The sequence below is a fragment of the Hyla sarda genome, chromosome 1 (genome assembly GCF_029499605.1).
Source record: "Hyla sarda isolate aHylSar1 chromosome 1, aHylSar1.hap1, whole genome shotgun sequence".
Taxonomy (NCBI): domain Eukaryota; kingdom Metazoa; phylum Chordata; class Amphibia; order Anura; family Hylidae; genus Hyla; species Hyla sarda.
In genome coordinates, this window is record NC_079189.1 from 279,881,037 (window position 1) to 279,906,910 (window position 25,874).

Genomic DNA, 25,874 nt, shown 5'->3' on the forward strand with positions numbered 1-25,874 from the left:
CTCACTGCAGTCTCACTTGGGTTATCACAGGGAGAGAGGATCTCTTCTCCCTGTGATAACCCGAAGCTTCATACAGCTCTCTTGACTCAACAGTACCGCTGACGGGCACAGCGGTGCTGACCGATGGCACTCGCCGGGGGCACGCGATCGATAACACTGGCGGGTGACATTAAACAATAAATACAGTGAATAGCATATGGCTTAGCTTGTGTGGCCCGATTCCGCTCTCTGGATCGGCCCATAGGAGCCAAGAGAGCTATATGAAGCTTCAGGTTATCACAGGGAGAAGAGGAGTGATGCGGTGACTATTAAATGTCACGTGACACTCGCACCCAGCCCCCGCAGTAATTTAAAATCTTCACTTTTTACACTCATGTTCTTGTAGACTCCATTTATTTTTTTATTTTTACAAGAGGTAAAAGGAGAGAACCTCTGTTCCCCCCCCCAAAAAAAAAAATTGCAATACAATTTCTCTTGAGGAAGGAAATACTTAATATGTGGATGTAAAGTGTTCTGCGGGCACAGTGGAGGGCTCAGAAGGGAAGGAGCAACAATGGGATTTTGGAGCGTGAATTTTGCTGAAATGTTTTTTGTGGGGCATGTCGCATTTAGGAAGCCCCTATGCTGCCAGAACAGCAGAAAAAAAAAAAACACACATGGCATACTGTTTTGGAAACTACACCCCTCAAGGACGGAACAAGGGGTACAGTGAGCCTTAACAACCCACAGGTGTTTTGACTTTTCATAACCCAGATGTGCAGATAGCTGTGCTCGTTTAACCCAGTTATTATCTTTATTTTTACATTAACGCTATTGACCGTACAGGATATAAAATAGTTTTTTTTTAATAATTCGGACAATTATGCACACGCCAATACAAAATATTGTTTGTTTTTATTATGTTTACATATTTTTTATATGGGAAAAGGGGGTGGTATGAACTTTTAATATAGAAGGGGTTAATTTTTTTTTTTAATACACTTCATTAGAAGGAATCATTAGATTCCTTATACAGATCAATTCAGTTCTATTGAACTCCATTGATCTGTGTTCATTTGGTTGGGCCTGCTCAAGGCAGGCTCAATCAAATGCAGATCTATGTGGGCAGCCATGAATGCAGAGGTAAGCCCTCCGGCTACCTCCATAGTGGACTCTTCCTCTCCCCCCGTCCCCCCACCCCCAGCGGTGATCTAAAAGTTTAATAGCCGGCCGTGGTGAGTGCCACATGCTGGGCTATTTGCGGCAGCCCCAGCATCTGAAATCAACCAGGGGCCTTAAGGTATGGAGTGGGCTCGAGTCAAGAGCCCGCTCTGTACACCCTGAGCGCCGGTGTAACCCATGCAAGTCTGGGCCCACTCCTCCGTCAGTCTGCACCTCACACCGGCGTTATAAAAATAGTCGGTCTGGCCCTGTTAGCCCAATACAGGGCTAAATGGATGAAAAATTCACCTGTCCGGCACCCGGAACTACATGTCCCGGGCGTCGGGTGATAGGATTTCCACATCCCTGACCTATATTAAAAACCTCTTGCCAAAATTATGCTGACAAAAAGAACAGCTCTTGCCGGGAAAATTACCTAGGGGGATAGTGTCTGTCAACCAATTGTTAGTAGCTTGTAGGGACAAATTCTTATCTATCTTTTCTTAACCTCCTGCGCGGTAATCCCGAGCGTGACTCTGGGTTAATTTTCCCTGCCAGGATCGGTAACCCCGAGTCACGCTTGGGGTAGAATTGCAGAGTTCCCGGCCGGGCTGCACGATATATCGCAAAAGCAGTGCGATATAGCGATGCGGCCCCCGGGAAAAATTTTGATTATCTGCTCGGGTCGGCTCCCGTTGCGGGGGCCGGCCAGAGCAGGTAAAGAAAAATACTAAGTCAGTGTTTCCCTACCATGGGGCCTCCAGCTGTTGCAAAACTACAACTCTCAGCATGCCCGAACAGCCAAAGGCTGTCCGTGCATGCTGGGAGTAGTAGTTTTACAACAGCTGGAGGCACCCTGTTAGAAAAACACTGAGCTAAATGTAAAATAAAAAAAAACTTTTGCTTACCTTGTCCCGGTCCCTGCAGATGTCGTTGCCTTCCGTGCGCTCTGGTCCCTGCTCTCTTCACTATTCATCTTGCAGGACCTTTCCCTTTTCAGCCAATCACAGGCCGCAGTGGTGTAAAGCCAGTGATTGGCTGAAGGGGAAAGGGCTTGTTCTGCAGCAAATACACTAGGTTTGAAATCTGCCCGGCAAACCCAGTGTATACTGTAGCAGGACAAGGTGACAAGGGGGGGGGGGGGAGAATGTGACAAAGGGGGGAATTTGACAGGGGGGGGGGGATGTGACAAGGGGGAGGGGAATGTAACATGAAGGGGGAGAATGTTACGGGGGGATGTGACAAGGGGGGAAGAATGTGACAAGGGGGAGGGGAATGTAACATGAAGGGGGAGAATGTGACAAGGGGGGGGGATGTGACAAGGGGGGAAGAATGTGACGGGGGAGATGTGAAATGGGCGGGGGGGGGAATGTGAAATTCAGTGCAAAAAATTGTACCGCTTTTGGTACAAATTTCCAGACAGAATCATACTGCCAGGGAGGTTAAGGTAGTCCCCTATGGCACCAGTTCTCTTGAACAATACTATTGTTTTCTTATATGCCACTTTACTCAAATCAGGGTCAATTTTAATCATAAACCAATATCTTATCAAATTTTTTTATGATCAGATTTAAAGGAGTGTTCCTAAATGTGAAGGTAAATAGCTTTTTCTCTTTCAAAATCTCTTCTCCGACACTTGCTGATCAATAGTTTCTATTACATTTTTTTGCTCAATCTACGCTGAGTCAATTAGACATGGGAGATACCCTCTGACGACTAGGCGATTTTTAAGATCTTCAGCTTGTTTTAAGAAAGTGTAAAAATTATGATTTCCCCTACGCAGGTGACCATCTGACTATAAGGGATGGCATTTTTGACATGGGACAAATGCAAATTATCATAATGTAGCAAAGAGTTTTGGGCTATCTCTTCTATAGCCTGAAGTGGTGATTATACCATCTAAAACGTCTATACTCACATCTAGGAAATCCATATGGGTGTCACCAAATTGGCCAGTGAAGAACATATTCACATGGTTCTGATTGTTGAGGTAGCTCATGAAAGAGTCAAATTCCTCTCTAGTGCCACTCCACATGACAAACACATCATCGACATATCTACGATACATCTTGAGGTGACGTGTGAAGGGATTGGCACCAGAGAAGAGGAGTCTGGCCTTCAAAATAAAATAAAATAAAAAATTGCTGTTGCGATATATCAGAAGAAAATCTTTGTCCTATAGTCCTGACAGTATTCATGGTCTCATGGAACAGAAATATACTCTGGGTGCTTTTAATTTCCCTATAACTAAAGAGGATTTCTATGTTTGCATAAAATCCTGTTTATTTTCTAGACGGGTCTTCAATATAATTGGAAAAGGGGGGTGGGGGGGGGGTTCCCCCGCCACCATATTCTGAAACCTGTATATTATTTAAATAGAGAAAACAGACTTGGTCGCACATCCACAACATGCACAATAATTTAAGGCTTCTCAGCAACATATATTAAACAGGTCGTTAGTGTACTTTATGATCATGAAGTGCAAGCCTGCTAGCCATGTCACGGATCCCTAACATCTCTAGCATAAAATGGTATCCCCCCCCCCCTCGGTGCAACACCAGTGCCCACAGGGGGAGCGACCCACTGGCAGAGCCCCAATGCCACTCACACCAGTCCCAGGGCCGCGCATCCCCACAGACACTGTGCAGCGGCAGCACTGGACACCGCAAAGCACCACACCAGTGTGAAAAAGGTGTAAAAGCTCACTTACCATGTGCTCCCAGTCAGACTGGGAGGCTGCCAGAAAGGAAGGGGCCCTGTGCAGCTTCCTGCTAATTTTATATAGGGCTGAGCTGAGGGGCAAAGTGCTGACCAAGTGATAAAAATCACAATGTTATTTCAAATGGAGAAAACATAAATATTATGTTTGTCTTGCCCTGTCATTAAACTGCTATACACCGCAGCTGCATGATGCAACCTATAGTGGACCTTCCTGGCAGAGGTGCGCACGGTGAGTGACTTAATCGAACGTGCTGTGCAGGACGCTGGGTCGCTGACCTCGTGCGTGGCACTTGCGATGTCAATTGCCGTGCGCACCTCCCACAGGAAGTCCCTGTAGGGAACAGGAAGATGTAAGTAGAAGTGAGTTACCTACTCAAACGTGGCTACTTGCTACATAAGGGAGGACCACTAGGGGCTAACCTATCTGCTTAGGGCAGTGCATCCCAACCATGGTGCCTCCAGCTGTTGCAAAACTACAACTCCAAGCATGCCCAGACAGCCTTCAGCAACAGCTGGAGGCACCCTGGTTGAAGAACACTGACAGGTTGTATAATTGTTTAAATGGGAGCGCTACCTGTCGCGGGTCATATCTATCTAGGGGCGTTTCTAGATACTGGGAAGCCCTACTTAATCATCAGGTAGTGCTCCCCAGTAGGTAGACAGGCCCCATATAGATATGAAACCCCATCAGGTAGGGCTCCCCAGTAGGTAGACAGGCCCCCCATATAGATATAAAACCCCATCAGGTAGGGCTCCCCAGTAGGTACACAGGCCCCCATATAGATATGAAACCCCAGTAGGTACACAGGCCCCCATATAGATATGAAGCCCCATCAGGTAGGGCTCCCCAGTAGGTACACAGGCCCGAGATAGATACTGGGAAGCCCTATCTGATGAGGTTTCATATCTATCTGGGGGCCTGTGTACCTACTGGGGAGCCCTACCTGATGGGCGTCATATCTGGGGACCTGTCTACATATGGGGGAGCTCTACCTAATGGGGGACATATCTATCCGGGGCATTATTTACTTACTAGGGGACCCCTACCTGTCTACCTACCTGATGAAGGGACGTACCTACCTTTATAAAGGAACATACCTTCCTGAAGGGGAATACATGCTTAATGGGGCAGACTTGCTTATCTGGGGCCCTATCCACCTAATGGGTGACATACTGGTCTTCCTATTAAGTTTCTATTAATAAAGACTTTATTTACACACTTTTGATTGAAATTATTTTTTGTACCAGGACAAGTGGATAGTTGTGAGGGACAAGTAAATTGTTCTGTTTTAGTCCCTTGGACAAGTAGTTTTAAAAAAAAAATTCCACACCCCAGGGCTAAGATAAGAGTTATTGCCAATCCTGGCTGATGTAGGCAGGTGTCAGCTATATAACACGGCCGGTACCCACCATTTATGAAGCTGGCTCAGGCCTTGAGCCTATTCCATACTCCTAGCCCAGACATCTTGACATACATGTGCCTTTATAAATGTTTCTAACTTAAATATCCATTCATCAGCTGCCTGTACAGAATCTGAGAAATATTTGTGTAGATAAATGTACACATTTTTGCATAGATTTATAGATCTGTTCATATTACTTGTAGGTAAATGGCCCTGACGGTATTCTTCAGAATGGCACAGTGGATGATGGTGTGGGGAAAACAAGTCAATTGCTGGGTGAGCTGAATTTTGAAGAAGATGAAGAAGATACGTATTACACAAAGGATCTTCCAGTGCATGCCTGCAGGTTGGTCTAATGTGCCCTCTGTATACACATCACAACACATGGTTTAGAATAGCTCTTCACGTACTACTTCACGGTGTGAATTAGAAAATGGTGGAAGCCTAAATCTGAAAAGGCATTGGAACCTATTAAATATATCCTCACACTTTAGCAAATGTCTAAACAAGACTTATGTGAATGTCTCCTCCAATAGCTCAGATGTATCTGTGTTGGAGACAAAATATGGTGTTGTTTTTTTTTTTTTTTTTCCCCAATAGCAATCAGTCATAGCTCAGTTTTATTAGCTTAAAGGGGTTATCCAGTGATTTACAAAAAAAAAAAAACAGAACTTACAGGTGTGGCGCAGAAATAAGCGCTGTTTTCTAATCCTGAACATCATCTTTAGGCTACTTTCAAACACCGTCCAAATCCATCCTGTTCAGTGTCCGTTCAGTGCAAGAGAAAAAAGTGCTGAACGGACATTGAAACTGAATGAAGCACAATGGAAATTGCCAAATCCCTTCCTAATAGCGGAGTTCGACAGCAGTGTGAGGGTACCCATAGCAAGCTCTATTAAAATGAAGCTGAGTTGTGATTGGTTACTATGGCTAAATCCCATCAGATTTTGTCTCCAACAGATGAATACATCTGGGTTGTTGGAGATAATAAAAAACTGTCAAATAGTAAAATTCTTTGTTGTGCATAGCAACCAGTCAGGACTCTGCATTTATTTATGTTAATAACTCTGGTAAAATGAAATGAAGTTTGTCTTTTACAGCTTGGATAAATCTGGGCCAAAGTGTAAATTGGCTGATATGAAAGGATTATGAGATACCTGATGCCTGGCTTTGCTAGGCTGTATCAGTGGATCGCTGATCACACTGTACAATACTATGCCATAGGCATAGCATTATACAGTGAATGCAGTATAATAATTGCATATCAAAGTCTCCTATAAGGACTTAAAAATTGTAAAATAAGAAATAATGCTTTTAAAATTACATAAGCCCCATCCCTAATAATAAATCGAATCAAAACATTTTTCCCATTTTTTTTTCCCCCTCCTCCCAAAAAATACATAAAAAATATATATATTTGGTATTGCCGCGTGCTTAATAGTTTGACCTGTTAAAGGAGAACTCAGCTGAAACTTTTTTCCTATCCATTTTATTCGGACTTCCAAAAGAAGAATAAAAAACTTGAAAGGGGTACTCCACTGGAAAACATTTATTTTTAACCCCTTAAGGACTGAGCCCTTTTTCACCTTAAGGACTCAGCCATTTTTTGCAATTCTGACCACTGTCACTTTAAACATTTATAACTCTGGAATGCTTTTAGTTATCAATCTGATTCCGAGATTGTTTTTTCGTGACATATTCTACTTTAACTTAGTGGTAACATTTTGTGGTAACTTGCATCCTTTCTTGGTGAAAAATCCCAAAATTTGATGAAAAATTTGAAAATTTAGCATTTTTCTAACTTTGAAGCTCTCTGCTTGTAAGGAAAATGGATATTCAAAATAATTTTTTTTTTATTCACATATACAATATGTCTACTTTATATTTGCATCATAAAATTGATGAGTTTTTACTTTTGGAAGACACCAGAGGGCTTCAAAGTTCCGCAGCAATTTTCTAATTTTTCACAAAATTTTGAAACTCGCTTTTTTTCAGGGACCAGTTCAGGTTTGAAGTGGATTTGAAGGGCCTTCATATTAGAAATACCCCATAAATGACCCCATTATAAAAACTGCACCCCCCAAAGTATTCAAAATGACATTCAGTCAGCGTTTTAACCCTTTAGGTGTTTCACAGGAATAGCAGCAAAGTGAAGGAGAAAATTCACAATCTTCATTTTTTACACTCGCATGTTTTTGTAGACCCAATTTTTGAATTTTTGCAAGGGGTAAAAAGGAGAAAATTTTTACTTGTATTTGAAACCCAATTTCTCTCGAGTAAGCACATACCTCATACGTCTATGTTAATTGTTCGGCGGGCGCAGTAGAGGGCTCAGAAGGGAAGGAGCGACAAATGGTTTTTGGGGGGCATGTCACATTTAGGAAGCCCCTATGGTGCCAGAACAGCAACAAAAAACACATTGCATACCATTTTGGAAACTAGACCCCTCGGGGAACATAACAAGGGGTAAAGTAAACCTTAATACCCCACAGGTGATTCACAACTTTTGCATACGTAAAAAAAAAAAAAAAAAAAAAATCCCTAAAATGCTTGGTTTCCCAAAAAATTTACATTTTTACAAAGGGTTAAAGCAGAAAATACCCCCCAAAATTTGAAGCCCAATTTCTCCCGATTCAGAAAACACCCCATATGGGGGTGAAAAGTGCTCTGCTGGCGCACTACAGGTCTCAGAAGAGAAGGAGTCACATTTGGCTTTTTTGAAGGAAATTTTGCTCTGGGGGCCTGCCGCATTTAGGAAGCCCCTATGGTGCCAGGACAGCAAAAAACCCCACATGGCATACCATTTTGGAAACGAGACCCCTTGGGGAACGTAACAAGGGGTAAAGTGAACCTTAATACCCCACAGGGGTTTCACAACTTTTGCATATGTAAAAAAAAAAAAATTTTACCTAAAATGCTTGGTTTCCCAAAAAATTTACATTTTTACAAAGGGTTAAAGCAGAAAATACCGCCCAAAATTTGAAGCCCAATTTCTCCCGATTCAGAAAACGCCCCATATGGGGGTGAAAAGTGCTCTGCTGGCGCACTACAGGTCTCAGAGGAGAAGGAGTCACATTTGGCATGCCGCATTTAGGAAGCCCCTATGGTGCCAGGACAGCAAAAAAAAAAAACATGGCATACCATTTTGGAAACTAGACCCCTCGGGGAACGTAACAAGGGGTTAAGTGAACCTTTATACCCCACAGGTGTTTCACGACTTTTGCATATGTAAAAAAAATAAAAAAAAATTTACCTAAAATGCCTCTTTTCCCAAAAATTTTAAATTTTTAAAAAGGGTAAAAGCAGAAAATACCCCCCAAAATTTGTAACACAATTTCTCCCGAGTACGGCGATACCCCATATGTGACCCTAAACTGTTGCCTTGAAATACGACAGGGCTCCAAAGTGAGAGCGCCATGCGCATTTGAGGCCTAAATTAGGGATTGCATAGGGGTGGACATAGGGGTATTCTACACCAGTGATTCCCAAACAGGGTGCCTCCAGCTGTTGTAAAACTCCCAGCATGCCTGGACAGTCAGTGGCTATCTGGCAATACTGGGAGTAGTTGTTTTGCAACCGCTGGAGGCTCCGTTTTGGAAACAGTGGCGTACCAGACGCTTTCATTTTTATTGGGGAGGGGAGGGGGGTTGTATAGGGGTATGTGTATACGTAGTGTTTTTTACTTTTTATTGTGTGTTAGTGTAGTGTTTTTAGGGTACAGTCGCACGGGCGGGGGTTCACAGTAGTTTCTCGCTGGCAGTTTGAGCTGCGGCAGAAATTTTGCCGCACATCAAACTTGCAGCTGGATACTTACTGTAATCCTCCGCCCATGTGAGTGTACCCTGTACATTCACATTGGGGGGGGGAACATCCAGCTGTTGCAAAACTACAACTCCCAGCATGTACGGTCTATCAGTGCATGCTGGGAGTTGTAGTTTTGCAACAGCTGGAGGCACACTGGTTGTGAAACACAGAGTTTGGTAACAAACTCAGTGTTTTGCAACCAGTGTGCCTTCAGCTGTTGCAAAAGCTACAACCCCCAGCATGTACGGACAGCGGAAGGGCATGCTGGGTCTTGTAGTTATGCAACAGCTGGAGGCATACTACTTTGGCTGGGGATGCTGGGGACTGTAGTTATGCAACAGCTGGAGACACACTGGTTTGCTACATAACTCAGTGTGCCTTCAGCTGTTGCAAAACTACAACTCCCAGCAGTCACCGACAGCCAACAGGCATGCTGGGAGTTGCAGTTATGCAACCAGCAGATGCACTACTACAACTCCCAGCATGCACTTTAGCTGTTGGTGCAAGCTGGGAGTTGTAGTTACACAACAGCTGAAGGTACACTTTTCCATAGAAAAAATGTGCCTCCAGCTGTTGCAAAACTACAAGTCCCAGCATGCCCATAAGGGAATGCTGGGAGTTGTGGTGGTCTGCCTCCTGCTGTTGCATAACTACAGCTCCCAGCATGCCCTTTTTGCATGCTGGGAGCTGTTGCTAAGCAACAGCAGGAGGCTGTCACTCACCTCCAACGATCCTCGCCGCACAGGTCAGTCCCTCGCCGCCGCCGCTGCTCCTGGGGCCCCGATCCCAACATTGACGCCGGGGATCAGGGTCCCCAGCACCCGGGGTGCACGTCCCGCACCCGCTCACGTCCTCCGGAAGAGGGGCGGAGCGGGTTGCGGGAGTGACACCCGCAGCAGGCGCCCTGATTGGTCGGCCGGTAATCCGGCCGACGAATCAGGGCGATCGTGAGGTGGCACCAGTGCCACCTCACCCCTGCAGGCTCTGGCTGTTCGGGGCCGTCGGAGACGGCCCCGAACAGCCTGTAATTCCGGGTCACCGGGTCACTGGAGACCCGATTGACCCGGAATCTGCCGCAGATCGCTGGACTGAATTGTCCAGCGATCTGCGGCCATCGCCGACATGGGGGGGCATAATGACCCCCCTGGGCGATATGCCCCGATGCCTGCTGAACGATTTCAGCAGGCATCGGGCACCGGCTCCCCTCCGGCTAGCGGCGGGGGGCCGGGATTTGACAGGACGTACTCAAACGTCCTGAGTCCTTAAGGACTCGGAAAAGGGGACGTTTGAGTACGTCCTGCGTCCTTAAGGGGTTAAATAAACTGGTGCCAGAAAGTTAGATTTGTAAATCCCTTCTATTAAAAATGTTACTTATCAGCTGCTCTTATGATCCGCAGAAAGTTCTTTTCTTTTTGAATTTAATTTCTGTCACCACAGTGCTCTCTGCTGACACCTCTTTCCATGTCAGGAACTGTTTAGAGCAGGATAGGTTTTCTATGGGGTTTGCTCCTACTCCAGACAGTTCCTGACATGTACATAGATGTCGTTAGAGAGCACTGTGGTCAGACAGAATGGAAATTCAAAAAGTAAAGACCTTCCTGTGGATTATAACAGCAACTAAGTAACTTACAAATCTGTTTAACTTTCTGGAACCAATTGATTTGAAAATAATTCTTCAGTGGAGTACCCCTTTAACGCCCTTTCCGTCGTTCCACCGGTACGCCGATATCGCTATTCTGTCTTGTGTGTCTGGTCTTCCACATCCTGGAGCCCGACATGTCACACTGATCAGCTTATCGCCGGCTGCATTGATGTCCTGCCTCGGCTGCTAATATGCTGAGCTTGGTATCAAATAATGGGCCTGCGCAGCAGCGAGAAGGCTGGGCCCAGGCCCTTTACGTGACACTGGACTCAGCTGATCAGTGCGACACGCAGGCCCCAGAATGCGCAAGTAGAACAGGTTCAGAAGACTGATATCGGCGCATCAGGATAGTGGCGACCTGCGTCACACCGGCCGGTCCCCGGCTGACTCCTGTAGCTGGGGGCCGGCATTAATAGCAGACATGCGGCCAGCTATTAACCCTTTAGATCGCTGCCGACAGCAGCGGTGCCTTTATTCCATCCAATGGAGTGGATCGCCTGGCAGGACCAGGCTTTATCAATTGAGTGAAGAGCACACAGATCAGTGGGGTTCTATGGAACCATATTGATCTGTATGAGGAATCAAATGATTCCTCCTAAAAGTCCCCAAAAGGGACTAAAAGTAAAAAAAAAATTTTTAGAAAAGTTTAAAAGCACACACATTAACCCCTTCCTTATTAAAAGTTTAAATCACCTTTTCCCAAATTACATATAAAAAAATATGTAAACATAATAAAAATACACATATGTGGTATCGCCACGTGCGTAAATGTCCGAACTATAAAAATATATTGTTAATTACACCACGGTCAAAGGAATAAAAAGCGAATAAAAGTCCGATCAAAACAAATAGTACCGATTTAAAACTTCAGATCACGGCGAAAAAATTATCCCTTATACTAACCTGTACTTGAAAAAAAAAATTATAGGGGTCAGAAGAGGACAATTTTTAAGTGTTATTTTCGTGCATGTAGTTGTTTTTTCTCTCAGCTCCATTGGAGGACACAGACCTTGGGTGTATGCTGCTGTCTCTAGGAGGTGTGACACTATGGCAATAAAAAAAAAAGTCGGCTCCTCCCAACCGGATATACCCACCTTCAGGCCCTGAGCTAATCAGTTTAAGATTAGTGTCTGAAGGAGGTGGACATGGTCTGGAATTCTCCAGACCAGGTCTTCTGATTTTTTGTTTTCCTAGTTAGGGACGTGTAAATTTTTTATTCCTTTTTCTTTCCTGTTTTCAGGTGGGGACTCAGGGATTCCGGTTCCCTGTTTCCCCATTGCGAGTAAGGGGGCACAGACATTGCGTATATGCACTGGTCACCCCTCCCCCCCCCTCGCCAACGGTCAGCACCTGGGTTGGTACCTCATGGGTCCGGGTCCCCCTATCTCCCTGCTCGAATCGCTCGCGCATAGCAGCCAGGCGTGATGCAGGTAACTAAAGCTGACTGAAGACTTCACTGAAGACTCAATTAGGTAAGTTCTTCTGACTGAGGTAAGTACTTTCCTCCCTTTTCTCCTTGGGTACGGACTTGCAACCTCTGGAGACCACCTGTTTTTGGCCCACTTTCAGGTTATAGGGCTGGCTTATACAGGGGCTGGAATTTTATTCTGGGGAGCAGTGGCATTTCAGGGGGCATGTAATCTATTTTTTACATCAGGCACTTCACTGTGTTTGTGTGTGCACTTCTTGCGACTATGTCTGCAGCGCCTTATATGCGTCCGTCAGCCGCGGCGCTGGTACAGGCCGGGAGCTCTCAGCGCCGGCTTACTCTCACTTCTCCGACAGCGCCTTATATGCGGCTGACAGCCGCGGCGCCGGTTCGGGCCGGACGCTCTCAGTGCCGGCTTACTTTCATTTTCTCCGGCAGTCTCTGCCGGCGTATTGGCCGCCCGCTTTATTCCCCCGAGCACGTGTGGCTGACATGTGCGCTCGGGACAAGGAGTGGGCGCCATTACAGCTTCTTCTCGGCAGTCTATAGCTCCGCCCACAGGGCGGTCGGAGCTCTTCAGAGACGCGAAGTAACCTCCAATCAGCGCCGTGGGCGCGATTTTCAGTTAGGAGGGGCCAAATTAGTTAGTGCCTCTGCTTCAGGCACGCCCCTCTCTCCCTATTGGCTGGCACTCTAGCTGCATGGAGCCGAGTTCTCCTCACTGCAGCTGCCTGGGGACACAGACTAGGGTGAGAAAGTCCTTATCTCGGTTCTCATTATGTCCGTACCCAGAGCTGTTCCTCCCTCTAAACAGAAACCTGGAACATCAGTGACTTATTTCGTCTGTAAGCACTGTAATACCAAGATGCCTGGCTCTGCCGAGCCCACTTGCCCTGCCTGCTCCACTGCTCTCCCAGACCCCCTGGTACCCCCTGATGCCCTTTCAGTTCCGGTGGATTCAGCCGCTCCACCAGCCTGGGTTTCTTCCCAGACCCAGTATATGGCCGACTTGACCCAAGTCTCCCGTTTGTTGGCTGAGGCCTCCCAGGAAGTGGTGTCCGCCTTGTGGGGGTCTTCCTTGCGCAGGGCCTCTGAGAGGGCCCGCTCCTCGTCTCCACATACTTCACGCTCTCACAAGCGTACTAGGGGTGCCTCGTCTGACTCTTCCATTGAGTGTTCAGATAGACGTGGACGTTCCCCTCGTGGGTCCCCCCCCCCCGTCATCTGGCCACAAACGTCGCTCCTCCGGAGGACGTTCTCGGAGTCGCCGCTCTGCCACGCCAGAGCCGCGTACCCCGTCAGGGTCACCTCCCCTCCAGGACTGCCTCTACTTCTTCACATTCTCCTGGTGAACTGGCAGACGAGGCTTCCGAGCCGGCATCTGACTCAGAGGACCGCTCGGATTCAGTTGAAACGTTGAACTCATTGGTGACAGCCATAAGAGACACCTTTCACTTAGAGGACCCAGGATCTTCGGATGTCACTACAGGAGTATCCTTTGATCGTGCTAAGCCAGCACCTCAAAGGTTCAGTTCTCACGCTGACTTTGACGACATTCTGGAATCTGCATGGAAACAACCAGACAAGAGGTTCCCAGGAATCAAGACTATTCAAGAACGTTATACATTTGACAAGGACTTTGTCACTAAGGTGGTTTCCCCTCCCTCTGTGGATCCCCTGATCTCTAAGGCAACTACACTGCCACTGGCAGATGCCGCTGCCTTCAAGGATTCCACGGACAAGAAGGTAGAATCCTTAGTGAAGTTTGCCTCTGAAGCAGCTGGCTCTCCTCCTTCTTCCAATCTTCGCCTCGACATGGGCAAGGCCCTGTAGGAGTGGTGCCAAATGCTCCATCAGGATATCTTAGCGGGATCCCCCCAGAGGATCTATCTGTCCTGGCTCTCCAATCCTTTAAATCTGGGGACTTCCTGTGCACAGCTTCCATGCAGTCAGCCCGTTCTGCCTTTGCTGTGGGTCACCTAGCGGCTCTCCGCCGCTCTATGTGGCTTAAAGCTTGGAATGCGGATGCCGCTTCCAAAAGGTCTCTCACTGAGCTTCCTTTTACGGGTGGCCGTCCTTTTGGCAGGCGCCTTGATGAGATTATCCCTGAGGCGATGGGAGGTAAGAGTTCCTTGTTGCCTCAAAATAAGGCTCGCCCCCCTTTCCCAAGGGAGGTCCTCTTCCTTTCGGACCTTTGGCTCCAGCAAAGGGCCGGGCAGGCGCCTTCGCGGGACAAGAAGGCTCCCTCATTCCGGGCGCGCCAGTCTTGGAAGTCAGACTCCAACCGGTCCGGCCGTTTTGCGCCCAAATCAGGCAACCGCAAACCCACTTCTGCATGAAGTGAAGCCCCCATCCGCGGCTCTTTTTTTCGGGTGGGAGGTCGTCTTACTTTTTCGAGACATCTGGACCTTGGGTCAGGGATGTGGTGTCAAACGGTTACCGAATGGAATTCACCTCCCCTCCGGGGATCGCTTTTTTTCGATCCCCGGTCGCCTTCTCTGGCGAAGCAATTTTCGAGAGGCTCTCCAGTCTCTGCTTCTCCAGGGGGTTATTGTTCCCGTTCCTCCAGGGGAACTGTTCCAGGGTTTCTATTCCAATCTTTTTTGTGGTTCCTAAGGAGGACAGTTCTGTGCGACCAATCCTAGACCTAGACAGTCATCTTCTCATCAGTCACTTCCGATTGGAATCTCTCTCCGTTCGGTGGTGGCGTCCCTGGAACAAGGGGAGTTTCTTTCATCGGGGGACATCAAGGATGCCTACCTCCATTTGCCAATATTTCCAGGCCATCATCGGTACCTCCGCTTTGCGGTTCCGGAGGGGCATTGTCATTTCGTAGCCCTCCCCTTCGGTCTGGCCTCGGCTCCTCTGGTCTTTACCAAGATCCTTGCACCAGTGATAGACCTGTTACGGTCGAGGGGAGTCTCAGTGATACCTACCTGGACGACCTTCTCATCAAGGCTCCAACCAGAGCCCAGACTCTGGAGAATGTGGATGTCACTCTCCACACTCTGGATCGCTTTGGGTGGATGGTCAACCGGGACAAGTCAGTCCTCTCTCCTACCCAGTCTCTAACCTTCTTGGGACTTCGCTTCGACACGGCCTCTGCCCGAATTGCCTCCCGCCGGACAAATGTCTGGCGCTTCTGTCAGGGTCCGCTCCCTTCGGACCCAGGTCAGTCCCCATCCGCACTTGTATGAAAGTCCTGGGTCGGAAAGTAGCAACTTTGGAGGCCGTACCCTTTGCCCAGTTTCATTACCGCCCCCTTCAACTGGCGATTCTCTCTCTGTGGGACAGGTCTCCTCTGACCCTCGATCGTCAGATTGTTCTCCCTCACAGGGTCCGTCGGTCTCTGCTCTGGTGGCTCCGCTCCCCCTTCTCCAAGGGCGGTCATTTCTTCCCCTTCACTGGCAGGCAGTTACAACGGATACCAGCCTGTTGGGCTGGGGCGGCGTGTTCAGGGATTTGACGGTTCAGGGACTCTGGTCTCCCCGAGAGACGACTCATTGGTTAAACATATTGGAATAACTGGCAATTCTTCTTTGTCTTCTTCATTGGGAGTCCCAGCTTCAGTCCCGTCCTGTTCGCATCCAGTCGGACAACGCCACGGCCGTGGCGTACATAAATCGTCAAGGCGGCACTCGCAGCTCTGCAGCCTTGGCCGAGGTGACCAAGATTCTCATCTGGGCGGAAAGAAAGTCCCGGGACCCTCAAGCTCTGGCTTTGGGGACCCTAGTGATTCCTTGGGCGCGGTTTGCCCTATCCGTTTCCGCTCCTTCCCAGGCTTCTGAGGAAGCTCAAAACTGAGGGCATCCCCGCCATTCTGGTAGCTCCAGATTGGCTCCGAAGGTTGTGGTACGCAGACGTAGGCAGGCTCCTGAACAACTCTCCACTGCGCCTTCCGCTCCGTCCGGACCTGCTCTCTCGAGGTCCTCTTGGCCACCCCAATTTACAGTCGCTGCATGTGACAGCGTGGCGGTTGAGACTGCGGTTTTGAGGGCCCACGGGTTCTCTTCTCAAGTCAAGTCTTCGCAAGAATTTACCACCGTACTTGGCGGTCTTATTTTCATTGGTGTGAAGCTCAGGATTTATCCCCTGTAACCTTATCAGTTCCCCGTCTTCTCTCCTTTTTGCAGTCTGGTTTGGAACTGGGGTTGTCTCTCAGTTCCCTTAAAGGTCAGGTTTCGGCCCTTGCTATTCTTTTCCAGCGGCCCCTGACTTCTATTCTCATGTCCCGATCTTCCTTCAAGGAGTGTCGCATGTTGTTCCTCCTTATCAGTCACCCTCTCCCCCTTGGGACTTAAATCTGGTTCTGAGTGCCCTCCAGGGTGAACCCTTTGAGCCCCTTAGAGAGGTGTCTCTCCGCCTCCTTTCTTGGAAAGTGGTGTTTCTTGTTGCTATCACCTCCATCCGGAGGGTGTCTGAATTGGCAGCTCTCTCCTGCCTTCTCCGTTTCTGGTGATCCACCAGGACAAGGTTGTTTTCCGGCAAGATCCTTCCTTTTTGCCTAAGGTGGCTACGGCCTTTCATCTCAATGAGGACATTGTCCTCCCGTCTTTTTGTCCTGCTCCTTCTCATCCTAAGGAGTGCTTACTACACAAGCTGGATGTAGTTCAGGCTGTTCGGTCTTATCTCTCCATCACTTTTTCGTTTCGTCTGTGTGATTCCTTTTTCGTCCTTACAGAAGGTCGTCGTAAGGGACAACCTGCTTCCAAGGCCACCATTTCTCGGTGGATTTGGTCCGCCATTTCGGAAGCCTTTCGCTGTAAGGGGAAGATTCCTCCTTTCACGGTTGTGGCTCATTCTACCAGTTCTGTTGGGGCATCCTGGGCTCTCCAGAATAGAGCCTCGGCCTCGCAGATTTGCATGCGGCTACCTGGTCGTCTTTGCACACTTCTCGAGGTTCTACAGAGTTCATACTTTCGCATCGGCTGATGCTAGTCTGGGTCGTAAAGTGTTGCAGGCGGCAGTGGTTCGGCCGTCTGCCTGACTGTTTATCTGCCCACCCAAGGGACGGCTTTGGTACGTCCCACGGTCTGTGTCCCCCAATGGAACCAATAGAGAAAAGGAAATTTTTGTTTTACTTACCGTAAAATCTCTTTCTCAGAGGATCCATTGGGGGACACAGCTCCCGCCCTTTTTGGGGTTTCCTTTTGGTTCTCTGTCCGAGGATGTGTTCAGTTATGTTTTTTTTCTTCTGGTTCTCGGACAGTTTTGGGTTTTTTCTTTGACCTTTTGGTCTCCTCCTATTGCTCTGGAACTTAAACTGGTTAGCTCAGGGCTTGAAGGCAGGTATATCCTGCTCGGAGGAGCCAACTTTTTTTATTGCCATAGTGTCGCACCTCCTAGAGACAGCAGCATACACCCACGGTCTGTGTCCTCCAATGGATCCTCTGAGAAAGAGATTTTACGGTAAGTAAACAAAAATCTTCTTTTCCAAAAGTATGACAAAATCAAACCTATATAAGTAGGGTATCATTTTAATCGTATGGACCTACAGGATAGTTACATTTTTACCGAAAAATTTACTGTGTAGAAACAGAAGCCCCCAAAATTTACAAAGTTTTTTTTTTATATTTTTTTTTATTTTTTGTAAATTTTGTCGCACAATGACTTTTTTTCCAGTTTCACTGTAGATTTTTGGGTAAAATGACTGTCATTACAAATAGAGATGAGCGAACATACAGTAAATTCGATTCGTCACGAACTTCTCGGCTTGGCGGTTGATGACTTATCCTGCGTAAATTAGTTCAGCCTTCAGGTGCTCCGGTGGGCTGGAAAAGGTGGATACAGTCCTAGGAAAGAGTCTCCTAGGACTGTATCCACCTTTTCCAGCCCACCGGAGCACCTGAAAGCTGAACTAATTTATGCAGGAAAAGTCATCAACTGCCGAGCCGAGAAGTTTGTGACGAATCAAATTTACTGTAAGTTCGCTCATCTCTAATTACAAAGTACAATTGGTGGCGCAATAAATAAGCAATCATATGGATTTTTATGTGCAAAATTAAAAGGGTTACGCTTTTTAAAAGGTGAGGAGAAAAAACTAAAGTGCAAAAACAGAATAATGCTTGGTCGTTAAGGGGTTGAAGTACAATCTATTAATTGATTAAAAACAAACATTTTAACTACATCATTTCTTTTCTCTAGCTATTGTGGAATTCATGATCCAGCTTGTGTAGTCTACTGTAACACTAGTAAAAAATGGTTCTGCAATGGACGTGGCAACACCTCTGGCAGGTATGTATAGAAATCAAATTGACCATCTGATTTGAAAACTTGTAAAATAGTTGTTTAGAAATCTCACAGAAAGGTGTCAAAAATGCAAAAAAAAAAACTTAAAGGAGAACTCCAGAATATAAAAATTGTCCCCATACTGCCGGCAGTAAAAAATAAAGATGTACATACCCTTCCTTCGCGGCTCCGGTCTCCGCCGCGATCCTCTTCCATGTTGCCGGTGGTCGGTGAGTCATACTGCGTTCAGCCAATCACCGGCCGCAGCAAAGTCCCGACTCGGCCAGCGATAGGCTGAGCGGCAGTGTGACAATTTCGGCCCCGGCAGCAGGTGCTGGCATAGTGAAGAATTTTGTGACTTGAAGCGTTCTCACACTGCTGCTCAGCCTATCGCCGGCCGAGTCGGTCGTTGATTAGCTGAGTGCAATATGACTTGCCGACCACCAGCAACCAGGAAGAGGATCGCAGCGGAGACCGGAGGCCCCGGGGGAACGAAGGAAGGCAGGATATGTATCTTTTTTTTTTTTTCTGCCGGCAGTATGGAGGACAATTTTTATACTCAGTAGTTCTCCTTTTAAAGGGGGTTTCCAGCAAAAATTTTTAATGTGCCCATGCTGCATTTCCTGGATGTGCATACGATAAATCGCATTGACGCTCCGCCAATCACTGATATGCAATCGGTCTGGCTTCAAGGAGAACACCGGCTCCACATGGCGCAGGATACAAAAGGAATGGAGATCCGATAAAATCGAGATCATTTATTTCCCAAGATGCATCTCGGGAAATAAATGACCTCGATTTTATCTGATCTCCATTCCTTTTGCATCCTGCGCCACGTCGAGCCGGTGTTCTCCTTGAAGCTAGACCTGTTGAATACATTGCCTAGCCGGAGGGCTGCGGATACATTACCTCTTGATGAGCTTACCATTGTTGTGTATGACGCTACACAACCGCATCTGGTGAGCTGCTGTCTTATTTCACTTTTTATACTGATTATCTCTGTTTTATCACACCAAGAAGCGCTCTTTTTTTTTCCTCCCCTTTAAATCACTGACTGATGCAGGACAGCACTGCAGCCAGTGAGATGCTGAATGGCGATGTGATGTAGTGTCTGCAGCTCCGTGAAGTGGCTCTTTATGCTGATAGCAATTGTTATACTAACCTAATTGAAATTTTTTTTTTTCTCCATTTAAATGTTGAAAATGCAGTCCAGTATGCAGACTGTGTTTATAGAGCAGAAGGAACTGAGCAGATTGATATAGTGTTGAAAAAGTTCAAACATTGTCATTTATTCATGTAATTCTCTGTACTTTCTGGCCTAATGTAAGTGGTCCGTACTACACAATAATTGATGTCTCTCTATATGCACACTTGTACACAGATAGCTGTCAGAGTAGGACCACCCACCAGTTCAAGGGGAGCCTGAAGCTTTTTCTGGAAAAATAGAATTTCTCTATCGCTCCATTGGGGGGACACAGACCGTGGGTGTATGCTGCTGTCTCTAGGAGGTGTGACACTATGGTAATAAAAAAAGTCTGCTCCTCCAAGCAGGATATACTCTCCTTCAGGCCCTGAGGTAATCAGTTTAAGCTTAGTGTCTGAAGGAGGTGGACATGGTCTGGAATTCTCCAGACCAGGTCTTCAGATTTTTTTTTTTGTTTTTCTAGTTAGGGACGTGTTAGTTTTTTATTCCTTTTTCTTTCCTGTTTTCAGGTGGGGACTCAGGGACTCCGGTTCCCTGTTTTCCCATTGCAAGTAAGGGGGCACAGACATTGCGTATATGCGCAGTTCACCCCCCCCCCCCCCTCGCCAACGGTCAGCGCCTGGGTTGGTACCTCATGGGTCCAGGTCCCCCTATTTACCTGCTCGCCTCGCTTGCGCATAGCAGCCAGGCGTGATGCAGGTGACCAAAGCTGACTGAAGACTTCACTGAAGACTCCATTAGGTAAGTTCTTCTGACTGGGGTAGGTACTTTCCTCCTTTTCTCCTTAGGTGCGGACTTGCAACCTCTGGAGAAACACTGTTTTTGGTCCACCTTTTCAGGTTATAGGGCTGGCTTATACAGGGGCTGGACTTTTTATTCTGGGGGAGCAGTGGCATTTTAGGGGGCATGTAATCTGTGTGTTACTTTGACCGCAGCCCCTTATATGCGGCTGACAGCCTCGGCGCTTGTACGGGCTGGGCGCTCTGAGCGCCGCCATACTTTCACTTTCTCCGGCAGTCTCTGCCGGCGTATAGGCCGCCCGCTCTATTCCCCCGAGCGCATATGCGGCTGACATGTGCGCTCGGGACAAGGAGCAGGCGCCATTACAGCTTCTTCTCGGCTAGTCTGTAGCTCCGCCCACAGGGCTGTCGGAGCTCTTCAGAGGCGCGAAGTAGCCTCCAATCAGCGCCGTGGGCGCGATTTTCAGTTAGGAGGGGCCAATTAGTTAGTGCCTCTGCTTCAGGCACGCCCCTCTCTGCTATTGGCTGGCCTTTTTCTGTCACTCTAGCTGCACGGAGCCGGATTCTCCTCACCGCAGCTGCCAGGGGACACGGACTAGGGTGAGAAGTTCCTGACGTCAGTGACATATATTGTCTGTAAGCATTGTAATACCAAGATGCCTGGCTCTACTGAACCCACTTGCCCTGCCATCTCCACTGCCCCCCTGTTACCCCCTGATCCCCTTTCGGTTCCGGTGGATTCAGCCGCTCCACCAGCCTGGGTTTCTTTCTTCCCTGACCCAGTATATGGCTGACTTGACCCAAGTCTCCAGTTCGGTGCCTGAGGCCTCCCGGGAGGTGGTGTCCGCCTTGAAGGGGTCTACCCTGCGCAGGGCCTCTGAGAGGGCCCGCTCCTCATCTCCACATGCGTCACACTCTCACAAGCGTACTAGGGGTGCCTCGTCTGACTCTTCCATTGAGTCTTCAGATAGCCGTGGGCGTCCCCCTCGTGGGTCCTGCCCTCCTGTCATCTGGGCACAAACGTTACTCCTCCAGAGGACGTTCTCAGGGTCTCCCCCCTCCGCCACGCCAGAGCCGCGTACCCGGTCAGGGTCTCCCCCCTCCGCCACGCCAGAGCCGCGTACCCGGTCAGGGTCTCCCCCCTCCAGGTCTGCCTCCACTCGTTCACATTCTCCTGGTGAACAAGGCTTCCGAGCCGGCATCTGACTCAGAGGACCGCTCGGATTCAGTTGAAACGGTGAACTCATTGGTGACCACCATAAGAGACACCTTTCACTTAGAGGACCCAAGATCTTCGGATGCCACTCCAGGAGTATCCTTTCATCGTGCTGAGCCAGCACCTCAAAGGTTCAGCTCTCACGCTGACTTTGACGCCATTCTGGAATCTGCATGGAAACATCCAGACAAGAGGTTCCCGGGAATCAAGACGATTCAAGAACGTTATCCATTTGACAAGGACCTTGTCACTAAGGTTGTTTCCCCTCCCTCAGTGGATCCACCAATCTCCCGGATCTCTAAGGTGACTACACTGCCACTGGCAGATGCCGCTGCCTTCAAGGATTCCACGGACAAAAGGTAGAATCCTTAGCGAAGTTTTCCTCTGAAGCAGCTGGCTCTTCTGTTCTTCACCTCGACATGGGTGTCCAAGGCTCTGTCGGAGTGGTGCCTAAAGCTCCATCAAGGTATCTTAGCAGGATCCCACCCAGAGGATCTGTCTGCTCTGGCTCGCCAATGTTCTAAAGCTGGAGACTTCCTGTGCACGGCTTCCATGCAGTCAGCCCATTGTTCTGCCTTTGCTGTGGGTCACCTAGCGGCTCTCCGCCGCTCTATGTGGCTTAAAGCTTGGAATGCGGATGCTGCTTCCAAAAGGTCTCTCACTGAGCTTCCCTTTACAGGTGGCCGTCTTTTTGGCAAGCGCTTTGATGAGATTATCTCTGAGGCCACAGGAGGTAAGAGTTCCTTGTTGCCACAAAATAAGGCTCGCCCTACTTCCCAAAGGAAGTCCTCTTCCTTTCGGACCTTTGGCTCCAGCAAAGGGTCCGGGCAGGCGCCTTCACGGGACAAGAAGGCTCCCTCGTTCCAGACGCGCCCGTCTTGGAAGTCGGACATCAACCGGTCCTGCCGTTTGGAGCCCAAATCAGGCAACCGCAAACCCACTTCTGCATGAAGTGAAGCCCCCACCCGCATTTTTTTTCTCGGGTGGGAGGTCATCTCTTACTTTTTCGAGACCTCTGGACCTCACACATTTAGGACTCTTGGGTCAGGGATGTAGTGTCCAATGGTTACCGAATCAAATTTGCCTCCCTTCCGAGGGATCGCTTTTTTCGAACCCCGGCTCCCTGGTCTCGTTTTCTGGCGACGCAATTTCGAGAGGCTCTCCAGTCTCTGCTTTTCCAAGGGGTTATCGTTCCCGTTCCTCCAGGGGAACGGTTTCAGGGTTTCTATATACAAGGGGAGTTTCTTCCTCGGTGGACATCAAGGATGCCTACCTCAATGTCCCAATATTTCCAGGCCATCATCAGTACCTCTGCTTTGTGGTTCCGGAGGGGCATTTTCAATTCGTAGCCCCCCCCTTTGGCCTGGCCACGGCTCCTTTGTCTTTACCAAGATCATTGCGCCAGTGATGGGCCTGTTATGGTCGAGGGGAGTCTCGGTGATACCCTACCTGGACGATCTTCTCATCAAGGCTCCAACCAGAGCCCAGACTCTGGAGAATGTGAACGTCTCTCTCCACACTCTGGATCGCTTTGGGTGGATGGTCAACCGGGACAAGTCAGTCCTCTCTCCTACCCAGTCTCTAACCTTCTTGGGACTTCGCTTCGACACGGCCTTTGCCGGAATTTGCCTCCCGCCGGACAAACGTCTGGCGCTTCTGTCGGGGGTCCGCTCCCATCGTACCCAGGTCTCAGTCTCCATCCGCACTTGTGTGGAAGTCCTGGGTCGGATGGTGGCAACTATGGAGGCCGTACCCGGTTTCATTACCGCCCTCTTCAACTGGCGATTCTCTCTCGGTGGGACAGGTCTACTCTGTCCCTCGATCGTCAGATTGTTCTCCCTCGCAGGGTCCGTCAGTCTCTGCTCTGGTGGCTCCGCTCCCCCCTGCTTCTCCAAGGGCGGTCATTTCTTCCCCTTCACTGGCGGCACTCGCAGCTCGGCAGCCATGGCCGAGGTGACCAAGATTCTCATCTGGGTGGAAAGCAAGGTTCCAGCCATTTCGGCGATTCACATTCCAGGGGTGCTCAACTAGGAAGCGGACTTCCTCAGTCGGTCCTCACCTGACCCCGGCGAGTGGTCTCTGCATCCAGAGGTCTTCGCGCAACTCTGCGACCTCTGGGTCTTTCCGGACCTGGACCTCTTCGCGTTCCGGCACAATCGGATGATCCTTCCTTTTGTGTCCAAGTCCCGGGACCCTAAGGCTCTGGCCATGGACGCCCTAGTTATTCTTTGGGCAGCGTTTGCCCTACCCAATCTGTTCCCTCCCCTTCCGCTCCTTTCCAGGGTTCTGAGGAAGCTCAAAACAAAGGACGTCCCTGCCATTCTGGTAGCTAGAGATTGGCCCCGAAGGTCGTGGTACGCCAACTTAGTCAGGCTCCTGGACGACGCTCCACTGCGCCTTCCGCTCTGTCCGGACCTGCTCTCGGGGTCCTCCTTGTCACCCCAATTTACAGTCTCTGCATTTGACCGCGGTTTTGAGGGCCCGCGGGTTCTCTTCCCAAGTCATTCGCACCATGCTCAGGGCTCTTAAGAATTTACCACCGTACTTGGCGGTCTTATTTTCGTTGGTGTGAAGCTCAGGACTTATCTCCTGTAAGCTTCTCGGTTCCCCGTCTTCTCTCCTTTTTGCAGTCTGGTTTGGAACTGGGATTGTCTCTCAGTTCCCTTTAAAGGTCAGGTTTCGACCCTTGCTATTCTTTTCCAGTGGCCTCTGGCTTCTAATTCTCATGTCCGGACCTTCCTTCAAGGAGTGGAGCATGCTGTTCCTTATCAGTCACCCTCTCCCCCTTGGGACTTGAATCTGGTTCTGAGTGCCCTCCAGGGTGAACCCTTTGAGCCCCTTAGAGAGGTGTCTCTCCACCTCCTTTCTTGGAAAGTGGCGTTTCTTGTTGCTATCGCCTCCATCCGGAGGGTGTCAGAATTGGCAGCTCTCTCCTGCCGTTCTCAGTTTCTGGTGATCCACCAGGACAATGTTTTTTTCCGGCTAGATCCTTCCTTTTTGCCTAAGGTGGTTCTGGCCTTTCATCTCCTGCTCCTTCTCATCCTAAGGAGCGCTTACTAGGGATCAACCTATATAGTTTTTTTTAGGGCCGATACCGATAATCGGTGAAGGTTAGGGCCGATAACTTATACCGATATTCCGGTATAAGTTATCGGCTATTTATCCCCCCCTCGACACCGCTGCAGAGCATTGATTTAAAGCGGGCGCTTTAAATCAATGCACTGCAGTGGCCTTTGCGGTGCCATAGGCCGCCGCCACCACCCGCTTCTCTCCCCCTACCTGTCAGGGTGGTCCGGGCCATCCATCCTTCCTGTAGTGTCCGGCGGCATTGCGGGTGGAGGGTGAACCGGTCCGGGCTGTCATTCTTCCCCGGGGGTCATCTCCTCCACTCCGGGCAGGCTCCGGCCTAGTACGCTGCATAGACGCCGCTGCGCAGCGCTGCACCTGACGTCACTGCGTAGCGGCGTCTATGCAGTGCACTAGGCCGGAGCCTGCCCGAAGTGGAGAAGATGACCCCCGGAGAAGGACAGCCCGGACCGGTTCACCCTCCACCTGCCGCCGGTCTCTACAGGAAGGATGGATGGCCCGGACCACCCCCATTACGGGTAAGTTTAATTTTTTTTTATTGACTTGGAGGGTGGGGGAGGTATAGCGGTATGGGCAAAAATCCATACCGGTATACCGCCCAGCACTACGGGGGGGACGGGGCATTATCGGCAAGGTAATTGCCGATACCGATAATGCCCAAAATCGTGTTTATCGGCCATACCGATAATCGGTCAATCCCTAGCGCTTATTACACAAGCTGGATGTAGTTCGGGACGTTAAGTGTTATCTCTCCATCACTTTTTCATTTCATTAGTGTGATTCCTTTTTCATCCTTACGGAAGGTCGTCGTAAGGGACAGTCTGCTTCCAAGGCCACCATTTCTCGGTGGATTCGGTCCGCCATTTCGGAAGCCTATCGCTGTAAGGGGAAGATTCCTCCTTTCAGGGTTGTGGCTCATTCTACCCGTTCTGTTGGGGCATCCTGGGCTCTCCAGAATAGAGCCTCGGCCTCGCAGATTTGCAAGGCGGCTACCTGGTCGTCTTTGCACACTTTCTCGAGGTTCTACTGAGTTCATACCTTCACATCGGCTGTTGCTAGTCTGGGCCGTAAAGTGTTGCTGGCGGCAGTGGAACGGCCGTCTGCCTGACTACTTATCTGCCCACCCAAGGGACGGCTTTGGTACGTCCCACGGTCTGTGTCCCCCAATGGAGCCGATAGAGAAAAGGAGATTTTTGTTTACTTATCGTAAAATCTCTTTCTCAAAGGATCCATTGGGGGACACAGCTCCCGCCCTTTTTT

The 25,874-nt window shown here is 48.9% G+C and overlaps 1 protein-coding gene across 2 annotated transcripts in view; it reads left to right on the forward strand.

The window, feature by feature from the left end:
* UPF1 (UPF1 RNA helicase and ATPase) overlaps positions 1-25,874 on the forward strand; it is a 108,768-nt gene that overhangs the window by 23,108 nt on the left and 59,786 nt on the right. For both annotated transcript variants that reach the window (XM_056573160.1, XM_056573152.1), the window contains exons 2-3: positions 5,468-5,610; positions 18,284-18,373. In XM_056573160.1, the coding sequence (XP_056429135.1) occupies positions 5,468-5,610; positions 18,284-18,373 (233 nt within the window). The remainder of the gene's footprint in view (positions 1-5,467; positions 5,611-18,283; positions 18,374-25,874) is intronic.